This window comes from Solanum stenotomum, chromosome 10 (genome assembly GCF_019186545.1).
Source record: "Solanum stenotomum isolate F172 chromosome 10, ASM1918654v1, whole genome shotgun sequence".
NCBI classification, from domain to species: domain Eukaryota; kingdom Viridiplantae; phylum Streptophyta; class Magnoliopsida; order Solanales; family Solanaceae; genus Solanum; species Solanum stenotomum.
Window position 1 is genome coordinate 25,131,687 of NC_064291.1, and position 19,429 is coordinate 25,151,115.

At 37.7% G+C, this 19,429-nt stretch overlaps 1 protein-coding gene across 3 annotated transcripts in view; it reads right to left on the minus strand.

Moving 5' to 3' along the window:
• LOC125878274 (dnaJ homolog subfamily C GRV2) overlaps positions 1-19,429 on the minus strand; it is a 50,093-nt gene that overhangs the window by 26,999 nt on the left and 3,665 nt on the right. For 2 of the 3 annotated variants that reach the window (XM_049559490.1, XM_049559489.1), the window contains exons 5-9: positions 11,806-11,907; positions 11,655-11,717; positions 8,409-10,649; positions 5,612-5,974; positions 4,050-4,190 (exon numbers count right to left, since the gene is read on the minus strand). In XM_049559490.1, the coding sequence (XP_049415447.1) occupies positions 4,050-4,190; positions 5,612-5,974; positions 8,409-10,649; positions 11,655-11,717; positions 11,806-11,907 (2,910 nt within the window). The remainder of the gene's footprint in view (positions 1-4,049; positions 4,191-5,611; positions 5,975-8,408; positions 10,650-11,654; positions 11,718-11,805; positions 11,908-19,429) is intronic. The other variant, XM_049559491.1, reaches the window with a different exon arrangement.

Below are 19,429 nucleotides of genomic sequence, written 5' to 3' on the forward strand. Positions count from 1 at the left end.
GTGGCACGGTGAGAAGGAATATAAAGGTTTCCACCTAGTCGAATGGAAGACATTGCTACTATCCAAGAAGCAGGGAGGACTGGCAATCAAAAATCTTAGGAAGCAGAACAAAAGTCTTCTCATGAAGTGGTTGTGGAGATTTCCTTTAGAAGAACAATCTTTGTGGGGTAGGGTGATCCAGGCCAAATATGGGAAGGAAGGACCCTGGAAGACTAAGGAAGTGACATCCACATATGGAACCAGTTTGTGGAGATCAATTAGAAACTTATGGCATGGTTTCTATGCGAAAACTGAATGTAATGTGAACAATGGGAGGAAGATCAAGTTTTGGGAAGATAACTGGTTAGGGAATGGAAGCCTCAAACGCTTGTTCCCAGATATTCATCACCTGAACCAACAACAAGAGTAGACTCTTTATGAAGTTTGGTCTGAACATGGATGGAACCTTACCTACAGAAGACTGATGCAAGACTGGGAGGTGGAAAGATTGGCTGAATTTTATGGAACACTTGATCAGTTCTTAGGATTCAAGGAAGCAGAAGACACTCTTAAATGGAAATGTCATAATAAAGGTTTATTCACTGTTAGTTCTGCATATAGAAATATGAATCAAATGGGATCCCAAGTTAACTTTCTGCCTTGGAAGCTTATATGGAAGGTTAAAATACCATATAAAGTGGTAGTTTTTACTTGGTTGGTGGTGAAAGAGGTTGTACTTACACAAGAGAATCTTATGAAGAGGGGAATACAAATGTGCCCAAGATGTTGTGTTTGTGAGCAGGTTGCAGAGACAATTAATCATTTGTTCTTGCAGTGTAAAGTGGTTGGCCAGTTATTGAATTTGTTTACTAGCTTCAGAGGTATAAGTTGGACTGTTCCAGGGAGAACAGGACAGGCACTAGAAAGCTGGAATATGGAGGGCAGTGGCAGCACAGACGAGAGTAGATGGAAAATTGTCCCAGCTGTTATTTGGTGGACCATATGGAAAGAAAGGATTTCTAGGAATTTTGATAACAAGAGCAGCCCTCTGCACAAGATTAAAATGAACTGTATTATCACTTTTTGCTATTGGTGTAGTTCAGAGTATATAGATGACTCTGTGGCTATTGTAGACATTCTAGGGTCCTTATAAAGGTGAAAGGAGGATCTAGGGATAGATCTCTTTTTTCTTCTTTCTTTTCCTTATCTTTTGTTTATGCCTGACACACGTGTGGAGGGAGGATATGATGTAAATTTTTGGATACCAGCTTTGAGCTGATGATTGATATACAAATGTTACCTTTATCAAAAAAAAAAATATATAGTGGAAAGGATGTAAAAATGTTTTTGAGGGCAATTGTGTCTTTAATAATGTTAATGCATGCATTAGAACCCATTGCATTACTAATGCATAGAAATAGATGGTATTAGTAATACACTCTTCAATACACAATAGAGTGTATTACTAATACAAGCATTAGTTATGCATAGGTTAGAAAAGTGTACCAAACAAGGTACTAGTAATACATCAAGCTAATGCAAGCATTATTTTCTCCAATACAGTCTACCAAACGACCCCTAAAAGATTAAGATTGTTTGTTTTTGAACATTTGAATGTGTATAATTCATCATTATATAAGCATAATAATTATATAATTCAATTAAAATTATATTTTGGTGTTTATATTAATAAAATATTAGAATTTTTTTTATTTAAACAAAATAAAATTATTATGTGATAAAAATTTCACATTTAAGTTTGATAAAACATTTAAATTATTTGTGTGCATACACATATATTTAAGGCCTCTAATTATAATTTGGCATTAAGCTACTAATATTATTGAGACGAACTTGGCACAAATAAGGATACACATGAAGTATCTAAGCTTTTCTAGAGTAAGCAAGTCCGCAATCTCTCGTCTAACTCAAGAATAAACTTGAATATAGTCAAAGTGTCAATAACACTGATAAATTCTCATTTAGGTTACTCACTAATTTTAATATATTCTTTATATATACGGCAAAAAAATTGTAAGAGAAAAATGAAGCAAAAACAAGGCATCAATTTTTATTCCTTTGTATGGTTATTGAGGAGCATAATCTAGAAGAAAAGAACATCAAAAAGACATAGGAAAAGGGTGAAAAAAAATAGAAGTAGTGATCTGTATATGAAGAAAAAATATCCAATTTGACTAATGCAATTTAATAAAACTAAACTTGACTTTTGTTATAATTCTCTTAGCCCTTAGTTTGGTCCGTATTAAATTTTATCTTCATCTGAACTTATTATCTTTTGTATTATCACCATCTTTTCCATAATCGCATAAGAAAAAATTTGAAACTTTTTTTATATTTATCCTCTTTTTAATAGGATTCTTAACTAATTTATATTTGTTTGGAGAATAATTTGGGAATAATCAAAAGGGTAATAGTGAAAGTAAGGGTGTACCATATCCCAACATGCGATCAACCATCATGCACCAAGAAAATAAAGGAATTGAAAGGAAAAGAGGCTTTACCATAGTAAAGTAACAACAAAAACTTTATTCGTGTAATCTTATTCAATATAACTAGCACAAATTTTGTTTTATCGAATAAGCACCACGAGACTACTAATTTTATAAATAAAACCTAAAATTACAAGCAACATTTTCAGAGTTGTCGCACAATAATACCAAAGATATTTTGAATATAAAAATTAATAAACAAACTTATAAAAAGTTTTGGAATCTTACCCATTCAAGAAAAAAAATTCAACAACCCTTTTGAAGGAGAGAGGGCACGCTCTTGGAGAGAGGGAGAAAGAGCAGGCGTCCATAGAGAAAAAAAAAATTGTTTGAGCTTTACGAAGAAATAAATAAGCGCTTTGAAAAGAGTCTGGATAGAAATAAGACTCGACTGAATCAGATGCTTTCAGACCCATAAAGAGATTTTTTAGGGAAAAAATGCACATAATGGTCTAATGTCCGAACCATTCAGATTCAGACCTCCATTAAGTGCAAACAAATGAGACATTAGACTGCCTATTCTGCACGAACCAACTCTTTCATTGAGGACACATAGTTCTAGAAGGATCATTTCCTCCACCTTATTCTCGGAAGTGTCAGAAACCCTCGGAAGTCTGACAGCTTGTCATCTCTCTCCGGAGATTTTCATGCATCAAGCTTCTCAACTAGAATCCAACATTTAAAAAACAGCTAATTCTCAATTATTTCTTTCCCCACTCCCATTTCAAGCACTATTTTCAAGTGATTTGAGGAGCATTAAATCTAGCCTAGACTGTTCAATTTTATATGCCAATCCTTATTCTGAAAACGCATGCCCCAGTCAGTTATTTCACTGTGGTATTCCAACTTGGATAGAAGAATATGAATAAATATTGTCTCTGCAAAATCTTTTAAATTGATCATAGGGATACTGAAAAGAGGAAGAAAAAACAATTCAATAGAGCAGCATAGAGTATCAAGAGGGCATTAAGGAATGTTGAATGCCAGTGTCATAGTTGTTATGTAAGCAGATATAGAGCTGTTCAAATTGTTTGTTTACACCTTCACATTGACTTTTGATTATTCCAATGGATATTCGAAATCTGCAACCTAAGTTTCTTTATTTCAAAAAAAAATCAAATTATCTATTATCTTATCTATCAAGGAAAAAAGTCTTAAAGAAATAGTATCACCTGTACCTAAACAGACCTTCTCCATAACTTCAGAAACTTTTTTCATACTTCCACTAGAAGAAACCATGTTTAAACAGAATAATAGAATCTTGATTAAAATAATTACCAATTCACATACGCTAACTAATATTGAACAGAAAGAGAAGGGAAGGGTTGATAAATGAAGTAGAAAAAGTAACAGCTACGCCATCAATGCTTTCAGAATATATTTTAGAGGCCAGTTGTTCCTACTAATCCAACTTGTTTAAGACTGAGGCATAGTTGTTATTGCTCTTCCAAGTCCACCCAATATGATGAAACTTCAAAATTTTGGCAAATATAACAGCGATTTTAACCAAGGACTCCTTTACTATAGAAAAGTGCACCATAACAAGTCAAATAATTTAACCTGAGCAATATGCGGAAGGCAACGTGGACTTGATAAAATTCGCTTGACCCTAGGTGTTGGTGTAACTATCTCTCCAGCATCATCTATATCTGAGTGTGCCGCAACCATGCTGTGTAATATGCTCAATGCTACTTCTCCTACCTGGAATGCCATAGCCATTTTGAACAATAACATAGTGGAATTAGAAGGATGTGACAAACTGTTACTATATTCCCATATCCCAATACACGTACATAGACATATGTTCATACATGCAAAAAGAAGCTCTGACTGTTTCCTCTTTGATTAGGCATAAATCAAACAAGTCAAGTCCGAGAAATAACATAGCCAACAGAATATACACCTTAAGCTTGTTTTACTGAAAATCTAGCACAAATTTGAGCGAAGAACTAATGAATAGGTGATATCAGATACCAAAAGCCAAAGACTATATAAATAGGCTAATACTACGACCGACACGGTGCTCTATACAACTGCGAAGCCAAATATATGAATAGGATAGTAATACGACAACTCTTTAACTGCCTACTAACCTTCTACCCTTACCCGCGACCTCCAAACCCTCCTAAAATATGCATCACAATCTTGATTAATATTACAGAAGAAAGTTAACATTTACTAACTTCAACACAACAAAAGATATCAAAATAAAAAAGAATCCGTTTTCAACTTCAAGACCACTCAGTTTAAGTGTTACCAAATTTCAAAGTTCTTTTCAAATCTATTCACTGTCAAAATGGGACGTGGGAAATTGAAAAACAAGTTTTTAGCAAAACAGGTTGTTCTCACGCAGGATAACCGTATGAAGAAGGGCCTTGATTTGTGCTCCAGATGTTTTTTTTGTGAATGTGAGACAGAGACAATAAATCATCTCTTTTTACACTGTAAGGAGACGGTGAAACTTAACCCTCAGGGGTTGGCCTGCTGGCAATTGACTTGAGCCTTGGGGTTTGCTCCCTTTCAAGGTCTCAAGTTCGAAACCCACTAGGTGCAAACAATTTCTGAGGGCCATCGGACTGGGTAAAACCTGAATTAACCATGGTGCACTTGCAGGAAACTCCTTGCCGAGGGCCTGTGCACCCCCGGGATTAGTCGGGGCTCAAAGAGACTCGGACACCCGGTGCAAATCAAAAAAAAAGGAGACGGTGAAACTTTGGCAAATTTTCATCAATAAAAGGGGCATCAGTTGGTCTATGCCAGGAAACATAAAGGAAGCTTTGGCATGTTGGAATCGGGTTGGAAATCAGTCGGGGCAGATTGTCCCAGCCTGCACTTGGTGGACTATTTGGCTGGAAAGGAATCAAAGATGTTTTGAGAACAAGAGCTGCTCTATGGAGAAGATGAAGCTGAAATGTTTGACTCTTTTCTATTTTTGGTGTAAACATGAATATCCTCACGAAGATGAGGATATCACTAGTATGTTAGAGTCCTTAAGGAGTTCATAGGAAAACAGCAACACTTTTGTATTTCTGATTGTAAGTATTACTGGAATCTGAGTATTCCTGTGTTTATAATACAAGTTACCTTTTAAAAAAAAACAAAATATGAAAGTAGTGCAATACCTGGGTTGGAGTGAGAACAGGAACTCGGGCAGCCAAAGCCCACCTGAGCTCACGAATATCTCGCAACTTCTTCCAATCTGGCATCCCAGTAGCCCAACATCTGGTGGTCCAATCTATTTCCTTTTTTGACCAGAGTCTCCTAATAGCGTCCTTCTCCACTGGTCCAGCTTGCAGACCATCCTTGTCAAGAAACATCCACTCCTTCAAGGGTTCAATAAATGCAGTAGCAGCAATCAAATTCGATTGCAGAGGTATAGCTGTTCTTTCTGAAGCTTCATGAACTACTGTTAGTAGGTCAACAGCCAGTACACAGCCTCCAACCAAGACACATGCCTCTACATTAGTCAAAACCTTCATCAAAACCTGCGCAAGTTGGGAAATATTGAAAAAGAATATATAGCACGCTCAAAGTTATACTCTTGCCAAAAAATATTTTGATCAGACATGAAGGTGAAAAATTAACTAGTGCTTGTGTGATTAAAAGAACCATATAGACTCTCTCCACAACTAAATAATTTTCCAAGTAACAGTTCAGGAGCCAATTCATTATAATTCCAGAAGTGTGGTAACCCTTCCAAGAAATTACTCCCAATAGATAAAGATGGCCTCACTTTTCACTACACATATCATCTGACAACAGCTAAGAAAGCTTACATTTGTTTGTTCACCATGTGCCATTAGCTGTCGATTGGATTAAATCCATTTTCAAATATAAAGCGTATTTGAGGAACAGTTATTACATGAGATCACAGGAACACAAATTATATTCTTCAGCATCAGAAATTAGTGTAGAAAGTGACTCTGCTTTGCTCTCCCACGGAAGAAGTGGTTCTTTTTATATCCAGAGATGATGAATTTCAAAAGTGCTATTGAGTTATTTGTTATTTACATACTGAATAAGTATTTCAACTGGATTGGCCTAATACATCTGTATGAGATTATACAATTGTATACATCTATGGCAATTACAGATTTTGTTTACTTCATAAACAAAATTTACCGCTTTTTTTTCTACAAATGAAAGTAGATTTGTTCTTCTAATATTTGTAGGTTCCGAATACAAAACTCAGGGAACACCAAAACCAAAAACTGCCTTTAATTACTAATATACACGTAAAAGGTTTATTATACAAAAAATAATTTTAAATATTCTTACAACACTACTATCATGAATTATTTTTTTGTTACAACAAGTGGTTTGGGCTTGGGACTTCCATGTTGGAGATCTCGAGTTCGAAACCCCTTGCCAGCGAAAGCAAGGGATTTTCCTTCTAGGTCGCGTCGCACCGGGATTGCCTAGTGCGGGTTACCTCTCCTATGTGGTTTGCGAGCTATTGCATAGGAGCGGAGGTTTTACCCTGTGCGCACCCAAAGGGTAGCGGCTGCGGGTTTCCCTTGTCATAAAAAAAAAAAATTCTATTCACCACTCCATCTTATATAATTATTAGATAGGTTATCGCACATATGTTTTGCAAGTATCATTCATACAAGAAACAAAAAAGGTAACCAAGCACCCAGGTAATGATGCGTCTTACACAGATTATTTTCTCATAAAATGAAATCAAAAAAACCCTAAAAGCTAAAATGATTAGCCATCTTTTACTCATCAAAGCGAAGCAATGGTCAAGTAAAGGAGGCATAGCATTTCCACCTAAGCAGCTATTTTAGAGCCACCACCTCTGACGTAACATGTTCAAGGAAAACAAATTTGTTGCCAGACTAGATTTCAGGGTTTCATCAAAACAATAATAACATTCATTATTTGCACCTCATCTTATCTACAATGCATAACACAACTATTGGCGACCACAAATATGAGAAAGCACCAAAACAAAGCAGAAACTAGAATGAACTTGTTTCCAGACACTAAAGACCTTAAACCTGAGATATCTACGAATAGAGATTAGAAGAAAAAATAAAATTTAGGATGCCATCATAATGCATCAAATGGGCCTTCTTACAAGCAAGCTTCTCATTCTGAGATATAAGCCATGCTTTAGCAGGACAGTTACTAGAACACCAAAGTGACAAGGAATGGTTCCACAACCAACATGTCTATTTTTAAATAAAGCAGAAAAGCCACAGGAATTGGGAAATGCCAAAGCATAAGAGGAACTGCAGATGAAAGACTCCTAACTGAGGCAGATTGGAAGCAAGGCATATTTGGCGCGCGCGCACACACACACAGATATATATATATTGCAAGTCAATTTACAATTTTGTCCATTATTTGAAACTCCAACTTGAAATAGAGAATTTGAAACTAAATAACTTGTTTGAGGAGTGTTTCAAATGAATAATGCTTTCCGCTTCTAAAACTTCTAACTTCTTTTTCAAATGAAATTCATGTCCAGACACAATTTCAGCTTCCAAATACTCTTTTTCAACCTCAACTTCAAATAGTCATTTTTTCAACTTGACCAAATTTTTCGAAAAAAGAACACTAGATTATGTAACAAGAACGTAAATCTTCATCATTCGAGTGAATCAAGGTATCCGACAAAAGTTCTCCCATTAAAATGGGTCGTGAAGAGTCTTTATATCTTTTGTTACTAGGACCCATAATAAGTCCAACAAACCTAGTTTTCTGTTTTCCTTTTTACTCCTTTTACATGGAAGAAGCACCTTCTTTGTTTTCCATGGACAGGTGGTGTTAGTTAAAGATCAAACAGCATGTGCTGTTTTTTGTACACCTTAAACTTAGATGAACCAATCGTCTTTTCCTTTTCTGGACATGTGGTGTTATTTAAAGACAATCATTAAATAGAAATACAATAATAAAATAAATGAGATGCACCTTTAGAAGAAGAAGAAGACGGTGCCGTAAAGCTCTATCATCAGTCCGGTCCAAGAGAACTGTAATGTGCGCTGTGCCTTCAAATGAGCCAACTGTGTTGTAGTGTTGTTCATAAACAATTGCCATGGCCCGTGCACAGAGCTCCCTGACAGAGGAGCCTCCCCCTCCTCCAAAACCATCTAATCTTCCCATATCACACCAATCATCAGAAGCACCCAATTTATCAGGAATAGCACCATCCACAGTAAGCCCAGTGTCAGCATCACATAGAAACCGGTGATACAGTGCTCTGAAAAAAGCAACAGGGTCACGCAGAGGAAAATCTTGTGCCCTCCCACTTGTGCCACTCTCAAGAAGTAAACGCAAATAGTATTGACCCACACAAACTTCTTTTGATAAGCTAGGATATCTAACAGAAAACTCTCTGTAGTTCCACGATATTTGAGGCACACTATCTTGGTCGGTTATTGAGTCTCTATTTGCACCACCAGGGGCAATATCTTCAGAGCGTTCTTTTTCAACATCGAGATTATGAACTTCAGCCTGCAATGACTCTCGCAATTCCTGCCGGGTCCGCTCATTCCAAATTAAGTCAGCGCGATTATGGTCAAGACTGAAAGCTCGCCAGAATTCTGGCCAATTCAGTAACAACCTTCCACATCCCACAGGTGCATCTTCAACCACTACCTGTGCAGGAGCTGGAAGGCCTGTATCCTGGGAAATCGCAGTAACATCAGAATCCACAGCATTTGCAGTGTTTGATTCAACCAAGTAATGTGTACTTGTTGAAGGACCGTCAGGAGCAGGAATGGTTGACGACTGATCAGTTTGAGGAGCAGCAGCAGCAGACAGCTCACCTTGGAAGCATTCACCTGCATTGCCAGCTGAAGAGTGCATGGCTGGCACCTGTCCAGAGATTGAATCAACAGCAGCCCTTTGATAACCATCAGAAGTTCTGAAAGGGACAGAACTTACAGGAGCTTGCTCACTAACTTCATAGTTAGTAGCAGAAGGCAAAGATTGCCCTTGAGATGCGATCTCTTTCCCAGGATGAATCCTCCTTTGCTGAAGCAACCGTGTGCGTCGTCTACTCAGCAATGAATTTTCCTGGTCAGATACACCTTCAACTGGAACCCCATTGGATCTAGTGTGCAAATAAGCAACAAGTCCAGGAGGCAGAACTCTAGATAACAGATCAAGAGCAGGTTGATAAGAGTCGGCCCAAAGAGCCACAAGTTGCCTGCTAACTTCACGTCGCTCACCAGAAGGAAGGTATAGTGCATGCAACAAATGACGCAGTAGTGCACCATCTCGCAAAGCAGCATCACGCATTGATTCTGCTGCAACTGCATCTTCTTCAGCAATTGTTCTCATAATGACGGCTACTGTTTCTCGCACACTTTCGGCAGGATGTCCAAACAATGCAAACAGCTGGCGGCGCAAGCCAGCTACTAGACGTAGTAACTCCACAAACACTGTATACTGGGTTGTTTCTCCATGTGGTTCACAGACCATTGCCTCAAGAACCTCAACAATAGACATTGACAATAGTGGTGACACTGATACAGGCCTTAACCGATTTACCAGAATTATAAGATTACTTTGTTGAGCAAACAGCACAGACTTGGTATGCATTATTGTTGCATGCCATTCCCCTTTTGTATCTGTATGCATGTTAGTTTCCCCTGGACCACCACCAATAAGTACCGCCACAAGGCCTGCAGTTTCACCAGCTACTCCTTCAGACCCATTTCTAAGTAGACCCATTATACGACCAACAGCAGCAGGAAAAGACATCACATGAGAAGCAGCACTTCTTGATGAAAGCAGCCTACGCAAACAAGCAATGAAACCCATCACTGTAGCAGCAGCTTTAGGAGAGGGTGGAGGCAGTGATGGTGACTCTGGTGGGAGATTGGGAGCAGCCGGAAGCATCGTAATCAAAGCCATTAGCGTCACCTCCGGTACTTCAATACCAGACGGTACTCCACCATATGGAATACATGCATTAAACTCTCGTATCCTGCGCCATAGTTTTGCTCTTGATCCAGGAATAGATCCTCCCTCGGCCACAGCATCTTTAGCAGCTGCTGCCATGTGTTTTAAATGCAAAGTTGCAGTTTCCAAGTCAGCAACAGGTTGTTGTGAAGCAGAGAATTTTAAGTGGAATCTGCCACATGGTGGATCAATTCGATGACCAGGCATTGTTAGCCTTGGGAGCACCGGGACCGGACACTGGCGCTACACAAAATAAACAAGATGTGTAAGGCGATATGACTTAAGCAAATCCATGTATTCAATGATGTCTAAACATGTGAGAATGCATTCAATCCAACCCCTTGGAAAGGCTTAAAAAACTATTAATGACCAAGAAGAGCATGTCCACTTAGGCCTCATTTGTTTTCATTAAGATTAAGGCATTTGAATCTAAATGCACATCTGATTAAGTTTTGAATACTGATAGTTAAGACTATTTGTTTCCTCAACATCTGAATGTATAAAATTTGTCTTTGTTTATATAATAATAAATAAAAATTTAAATAAGACACTAAATTGATCTAATATTATATCAAAAAAAAATTAAAATTTTATATGGCAATTGGTACTGGTGATGACTAACGATGGTGATTGTGTGTATCGATTTGGGATGGTATTGACTGATGTTGGTGGTTGTGGGTATTATCTTATTGTATAGTGGTACTGATTAACCATGGTTATTGGTGATGACGGCTGATAATTAGGAGTGAGATATATTGATAGCTAATGACGATGGTAAATGATAATGGTTATTAGAGATATATAATGTTGACTAGTGGTGATAATTATCAGTGGTGATTAGCGGATATAATAATCGCTGGGGGTGTGACTGCAAATTATGGCTAGTGGAGATGACGATTGATTTTGTTGATTGGTGGTTGTGGATGGTAGGTGGTGGTGATCGGTGGAGGTAGTTGTGGCTGATATGGTGGTTATAGGTGGTGGGTGAAAGTAGATAGAGAAGCCGTGACCTATCATCTTCGCACAAATTCTTAAATAGACATCTTAATGATATTAAAACTTTGTTATAGATCTTAATCATTCAGATCTATTTAGACCCATTAAGAAGTTGTAAAATAAGACAAATAAATGCACTTAATGATTAAGATCTGAATAATTACGATTCAGACTTTGAAAACAGACTTAACGACTGAGATCTGAATGATTTAGATTAAGACCTACATTAAGTACAAACAAAAGAGGCCTTACTTCTGTTTGCAAAACATCACGAACTGCTGCAAGTAAGTTATCACGAGACGTGCTAGCATATACCTGAAGAAAAAAGGGACATAAGGCAAAAAGTCTAACAAACACAAGTAAATAAACAAATTTGACATCTGGCAAAGCCACAAAGGCACACATGAATTGGGCATCCATCATTAAATTCAATAGCAAACATTTGGGGCTCCTCAGCAAATCGAACAAGGGCACCAACGGCAGATAGAGGACGCACAACAACTGCCTGCAAGCATTTGTTAGAAAGTATTAATAACATTTTTATAAAATCAAACAAAAAGAGCATCATAACAGATTCCTAAAGTAGGAGATCAAGGAGGACCAAAATTGTCACCTCTACCTAGTGCTAGGTTGGGGAACAAGGTAAATGTAACTAAGTGACAAGTCTGCAGTAATAGCTCGAAAGCTATTGACCATATTGCTCAGTACTTTAGGTCATCATTTTCATGGATAACACACACCTCTCAGACACGCCACATAATTATAAATAATTCAGCAGTACAAATAATGAGATCACTTGAGTGTATATGTATTGCTAAAGTAGAACATTTTATTTTATTTTTTTCTTCTTATGATGAGAAAGGTAATGGTTTTATTAACTAGTAGCAAAAAGTACAAGAGAGGAAGAAATTTCCATCTAAGACTTAATTGAGTACGAGACATAAAACATAGAGTCAAGATCCAATAAAAATGCTTGCTCTACGCCATAAATAAAGGCTCTTCGAACATCTGATTTGACATGTAAGATAATGTCTCTCCTATCATTAGGACCTCTGTTGTTTCTCTTCAGCCATATGTTCCAGAAAATGCAAGTAGGAATCGCCTTCCAATACTGTCTACTGTACTTGTAGGAGTACTGTTCATACCATAGTAACTATAAAAAATGCTTTAGTAATGACTTTATTAATGAGTACCAAAATTACAAGAGAGGGAGATGTTTTCATCTAAAGGTTAAGGAGTACAAGAGATTAGACAGAGTCAAGATACAGATTAAAAGCTAGTTCTTCACCATAAATAAAGGCTCTTCAAACATCTAGATTTGACATATAAGATAATGTCTATCCTATCATTAAGAAATAAGACATCTATTGTTTCTCTCCTGCGGCTTCCATATGTTCCAGAAAATGCAAGTAGGAATTGTGTTCCAACACTGTCTACTGTACTTAGAGTAGTACTATTCATTACATAGTAACTTCGAAAAATTAAAATGTTTTTTGCCTTTTCAGCCAGATGATTAGTGGGAACAGAAATTATATCTTAAAATTTCAACTTTTATACAGTATGAGTTAACCACAGATATATACTTATTTTTTGAAGTTGTTGTGAGAGGACAAGAGTTTGAGAGAGAACTTAGCTTGATTATTCTCACAAGCTATTGGGCTTTAAATAGCTAAAGTATAAATGTCCTAAAAAGGAAAGGAAATCAATACATAATCAATACAAATCAATACCTAATCAAGATAGAAGTAAATCTAGGAGTAAAAATCTAGTTGTAAATCTAGGAGTAAAAAGCTAGTTGTAAATCTAGGAGTAAATCAAGCTACCTACTATACTTACACATATGCTATAGAATATTCCTAAGATTCTAACATTGGTAAAATTGAACAACATATATATACTTAATCTTTCATGTGCTATGTATACCCTATTTTAAGAATGATCTAATGAGCTAGCCAATAATAGGACGAGGTTTTCACAGTGCATGCTATTTGCTGAAGAGATGACTTATTTTAACAGGTGAGAATAGAATGGGAGCACCCAAGGGTGTGGCCTAGTGGTCAATGAAGTGGTTGAGAACCCTGAGGTCTCAGGTTCAAAACTCAATGGAGACGATTAACATTAGGTGATTCTTCCCATATGTCCTAGCCTATGTGGACAGAGTTACTTGGTACTTGTTGCAGGTGGGAGGTGGCAGGTACCCAGTGGAATTAGTCGAGGTACACCAAAGTTAGTCCGGACACCATAGTCATAAAAAAAACATGGGAATCAACAAAATCTAGAGAGTAGAGGTTTCTAAATTAAGGAGAAGTAAACAGAATATTTGCACATCAAGTTTCCCCACAGGGGAGAATGGATGGATTAGAGGCTTTTGTGCTAACAGAAATATGGGCAATGCTATGGAGATATCTCATCTACTTTATGCAAACGATTCCCTAGTTTTTGGTGAAGTTGAAGTTACACAAATAAGGCATTTGAGAGCTATCCAAACCAATTTTGCAGGCGTTTCAGGGCTCCATGTTGACTGGCAGAAAAGTTGTCTCTACCCAATCAACCAAGTGCCTAATATGCAGATCCTAGCAGAGAACCTAGGGTGTCAAGTGGCTTCCCTACCTACTAAATACCTAGGTATGCCTCTCGGAGTAAAGAACAAGGAGCTGCAAGCGTGGAATGAGATTTAGCAAAGAAGTGAGAGGAAACTAGCAAGATGGAAAAGTCAATATCTGTCTTTGGGCAGTAGACTAACTCTTATAAAGTCAGTCATGGATGGCCAACCTACCTCTATGATGAGTTTGTTCCCTCTACCAGTCAACATAAAGAAAAAATTTAACAAGGCAAGAAGAGTATTTCTATGGCAAGGCAACAAAGAGAAGAAGGGGTACAATCTAGTCAAATGAGATAAGGTGATCCTTAGCAAAGAGTAGGGTGGTCTAGGCATAAAGAAGATACGTGCACACAATGAAAGTTTACTGAAGAAATGGTTGTGGAGATTTTGTTGTGAAGAAATGGCACTTTGGAGGAGATTCATTTCACAAAAATATGGGCTCCTGAATAGCTGGATTATTGAGGAGGTGACTAGAACACTTGGGTGTTCTGTGTGGAAAACAATTAGAAGATTGTGGCTCTCTTTCAGTAATAATCTGAAGTACAAAAGGTGGAGGATTTGTGGCTTAGGTTGCAGGTTCAAGCCCCACGTCATGCAAAGCGAAGCCCGGTATTTAAGTGGAGAAGGGTAGAGGGGCGGGCCCATTATCCACCGAGTTTAGAAGGCTGTGATTGGTCCAAAGGGCAGGTCACGAACGGATTTTTCGGTTATCAAAAAAAAAAAAATCTGAAGTACAAAATTGGTAATGGGGAAAAGACTAATTTCTAGAATGAATTGTGGCCCAGTGGTTTGGGCTTGGGACTTCCATGTTGGAGGTCTCAAGTTTGAAACTCCTTGCCAGCGAAAGCAAGGGGTTTGCCTTCTGGGTCGAGCTCGTCGCACCGGGCTTGCCTAGTGCGGGTTACCTCTCCTATGTGGTTTGCGAGCTATTGAATAGGAGCGGGGGTTTTACCCTGTGCGCACTCAAAGGGTAGCGGCTGCGGGTTTCCCTTGTCATTAAAAAAAAGAATGAATTGTGGATTGGTTGTGGAGATTTTGTGGTGAAGATATGGCACTTTGGAGGAGCTTCATTTCACAGAAATATGGGCTCCTGAATAGCTGGATTACTGAGGAGGTGACTGGTACACTTCGGTGTTCTGTGTGGAAAACAATTAGAAGACTGTGGCTCTCTTTCAGTAATAATCTGAAGTACAAAATTGGTACTGGGAAAAGACTAATTTCTAAAATGAATTGTGGATTGGGGAAGAAAATTGGTAATGGGGAAAAGACTAATTGAGCATCAACCATCTCCCATTGTGCTTTGGCTTATCATTTGCCTCACTAGCCTTTGCCTTTTCATCTACCACACAAGCATTATTGGTTAAGTGATCTTGAACGCCTTGGCCCTTGCACCATAACTCAACCGAAGAAGCCCAAGCTGAATAGTTTGAGCTTCCCATAAATGGTTTTGTAGTGATCATAGCACTTGAACTTCCTATATTCTTGGAGCCAAAAGTATGAATCCCGAACGACATATTGTGAAATTAGAATATTCTCACAAAAAAAAAAAATAAGAAGAAGAATTTTGGGGCCAGAATCTGATTGTTGGAATGGCTGACTGCCGGAACTGGAACTGTTGGAAATAGATCTAACTGCCCGAAAAAAAGATTTGATCACCAAAAACTGATCTGGAACTGTTGGAAATAGATCTGACTGCCGGAAAAAGAGATCTGATCACCAAAAGCTGATCGGAATCAGGAAAAAATTTATGGTCAGCCTCGGAATTAGGAGGCGACCCCACTGGAAAAAAAATTGCTGAAAAACACTGCCAGAAAATTTTATCTTCTCGGGCAGCAATTTAGGTCAACGGAAAATTGCACAATGAAGGTTGATTTAATTTTCTCACCATTGCTCTGATACCAGGTGAGAAATTGATATCATGTGAGAAATATAGGAGAAATATATTATTGAAATTGTGTATCTACATTATTACATTGAGACCCTATTTATAGCCACTACATTGGACTCCTTTTCAAATTAGGATTCTTATTCCTATGACGCCTTTTCCAATTAGGATTCCTATTCCTATTCCTATACTAAGTAGGATTTATATATTTATTCCTATTCTAACAGTCTTATACTAATTGGTGTCCCACATTTCTTCAAAATAGGGGTCTAGAGCACTTTTGATCCAAGTTCTTGAATTGACTCTATTAGTATCATAATTAGTTTAATCCACTAATTTTGAATAAGATCAATTAGGATTCTTAGTACTTTTCTTGAAATTTGGGGATTTTATTCTCGAATTGCACATACCTTCCAATTTTTGTTTTTAATCTTAGTAATTTTGCTTCCGCATTATTGTCTTGTTTATTCTAGTAACCCGATTTTTATCACCCTATCACCATCAACTTCTCCCTCATCACCGACAATAGTTAAAGCCACCCCAATTGATCCTCGGAAGGTCATATAGGGCCCTCTTCTTCTTCTTCCTCTTCCTCTTTATCTCTAAATCCATTGCCAAGAGCTTATGTTGAGTTGTGAGATAATCACTAGAGATAACCCTGCAGTCCATACAAAGACTTTTATCACACTTCTTAAGAGTAAGTGATCTATTTGAGTCTTAGCCACTATACTATGGAAGGTCACCAAGTGATCCTCCTTTGGGAAACTCGAATTAGCTATCATCAAATAAAAAGCTTTGGAGAAGACAAAAGGTAGAGCTCTCCTTCATTTCTATCCTTAAAAGTTAAAACCAAAACCACCATGTACATCATCATAACCCCTTGAAGTTGTCTTAATGTGGCCATTGAAATCTCTTCCAATGAATAGCTTCTCGGTGTTCAAGATACTCCTCACAACCTCATCCAAATTCTTTCAAAACCACTTATTAACCTCTTCATCCAAGTCAGCATACATTCAAGGTAGTCCTCACATCAATGGCTTAATCCCCATCTTCCTATTATTCACCCTCCAAGCCACTACCACTAGCTCCCTAAGATTCCTATCTACTAAGATGAGTATGCCATTCACCAATTTGGTCTCAAGAATACAAGCTATATTCATCTTCCTCTTTTTGAGAATCTTCACGAACTGAATAGACTTCCCCATTAAAGTCCCTATGTTCCAAGACCCAACTCTCAACCTATCGACTCTAGAGCTGTCAAAAAGGGCCGGCCCAAACCCACCCGGCCCAAGCCTCACGGGCCAACGAATTTGAAGGGCTAGGGCGGGCCGGCCCTTCATTTGGAAGGGTCGGCCCTTCATTTGGAAGGGCCTAAAAATGTATAACCCAACCCAACCCAACCCAACCCTGGAAGGGCAGAGGGCTGGGGCGGGCTAGCCCTTCTTTTTTTCTTTTTTCATTTTTTTTTCTTTTCAAACTTTTAATTCTATAACATCAAGAAAATGAGAAGATTTTCAAAGCAAATATGGCAAACAATGGTCTTGTTTCAATAACACTAGCATAAAATCCAGTGTAATTAGCATGTATCTCGCATACCAGATACGCGAGCGTGATAAGAAAGTGACAAACAAGATGGGAGGGAGGGGAGGGCGCGATATTTGTCTATGTATCCTAGATACATGTCAATCTACTTGGATAGAATAAATTAACTTAATTTTGAGTCCATATATTCCGAGATACATGTATTTGGACGTACCAAAATCTAGTAAGATTCATAATATTACAACCTAGCGTGTATTTAAGTAATTAGATTATATACTAGTGAGATTATTGTAAGTTACCCTTAAATAAAAAGTTTTGGCCCATGGGCCAACCCCGGTCAGTCCCTGATCAAGCCTCAAGGGCCAAGGGCTTATAAGCCCTAATTTTAGATGGGCTTGAGAAATTCTATCCCAACCTACCCCAATAACGGGTTGAGTTGGGCTAGCCCCATGGGCTAAGCCCGTTTTGATGACACTAATCGGCTCCCTTGTCACCCTTGACCCTGCACCTAACCCCTCCCCCCCGTGACATGCTCTTACTCTACCATCATTCACTTAAGTCACAATAATCTATAAACTACTACAATGAAGAGTTTATTAACACTGGGACAACAAAGAGTCCGGCAAAATGGAAGAGCACTAACTATGAAAACATGTGCAACTTATCTAACAAAAAAAAAAAAACAGGTGAATAGAAGATATCAATAAAATAATGTCACTAAAACACATTTGTGACAATCTAAGGTTTACTAAAAGTAACACTAAAAAGGGCAAGAAATCTAAAATTTATAGCACAACTTAAGGCAAGAATCAAGAATAAAGACAAGCAAGCAACCCTAACGTAAAAATAGCAAATTGAATAATTTCACAAAAGGAAATGCGAAGAAAGCAAAGCAGGCTGCTTATACAATACTTGCACATGATTTTTCTTTTGATAATTGTGGCATCCGGGCCAGCTTGCACGCACCTCAACTAATTCAAAGGAATACCCGTCACCTCCCATTAGCAACACGTACTATGTAACTCTATCTATCGAGATTGGAATAGATGGAAAGAAATCACCTAATGTTTTTTGTCTCTACTAGGATCCATATGATATATTTTGGAAGAGTACTTTCCAGATTGACTCTCACCACTACTTCCTAGGGAGATCAACAATACTTACTGAGTACTCATTGTACTCACCCCCTTCCTTTTCTGCCATATTTGGATCTGAGCACCAGTAAAGCCTATGAGTGAGAGCTTCACGATATTCGAATAATGAGCTATCAACCTTGTTCACGATAGCTAAGGGTTTTTTTGTTCTATTGTCTCATACTCAGAGAGTAAATGCATCGTCTTTGATATAGGTGATGTACTTTTTTATTTTTAGTAGCTCATAACTAATCATTACCATGTCCTTGGGGTTATACATAAACTTCTGCAATTGTATCAGATAATAATTTTCATTATCTATTTAATTTCCCTAATACACCCTCATTAACTTTAATTGGCAATCCTTTTGGAGGTCTCCAGCATACCTTAATGCTGAGGAATACAACATTACCAGTTTCAAAAAAAAACTTTAATTGGCAATGTGAACATTGTTTTAACTATTTGGTTATCACACTTCAGGAAATTGAATTGACACAAATGTAAATTTGGTTTAGCTATGCCCTACATAGTCCAAGTACACTGATTCATAGGTGCATCAATGTAATATTGAAGATGAAAAAAGGAGACAATGAAAACTTAAATCAGATGGAAGAAAGCTGTCTCTAAAACAGTAGGCTCTTAAAATCAAAGTAAATTTAGTTAAAATCATAACACATTAATAGCAACAACAACAACATACCTAGTGTAATCACACAAGTGGGGACCGGAAAGAGTGGTGTGTACGCAGCCTTACCCCTACCTTGTGAAGGTAGAGAGATTGTTTCTGATAGACAATACACTGAAAGAAAAGTATTCATACAAATGACCCCAACTAACTGTGATAAATACTTGTATTTGTTTTTTC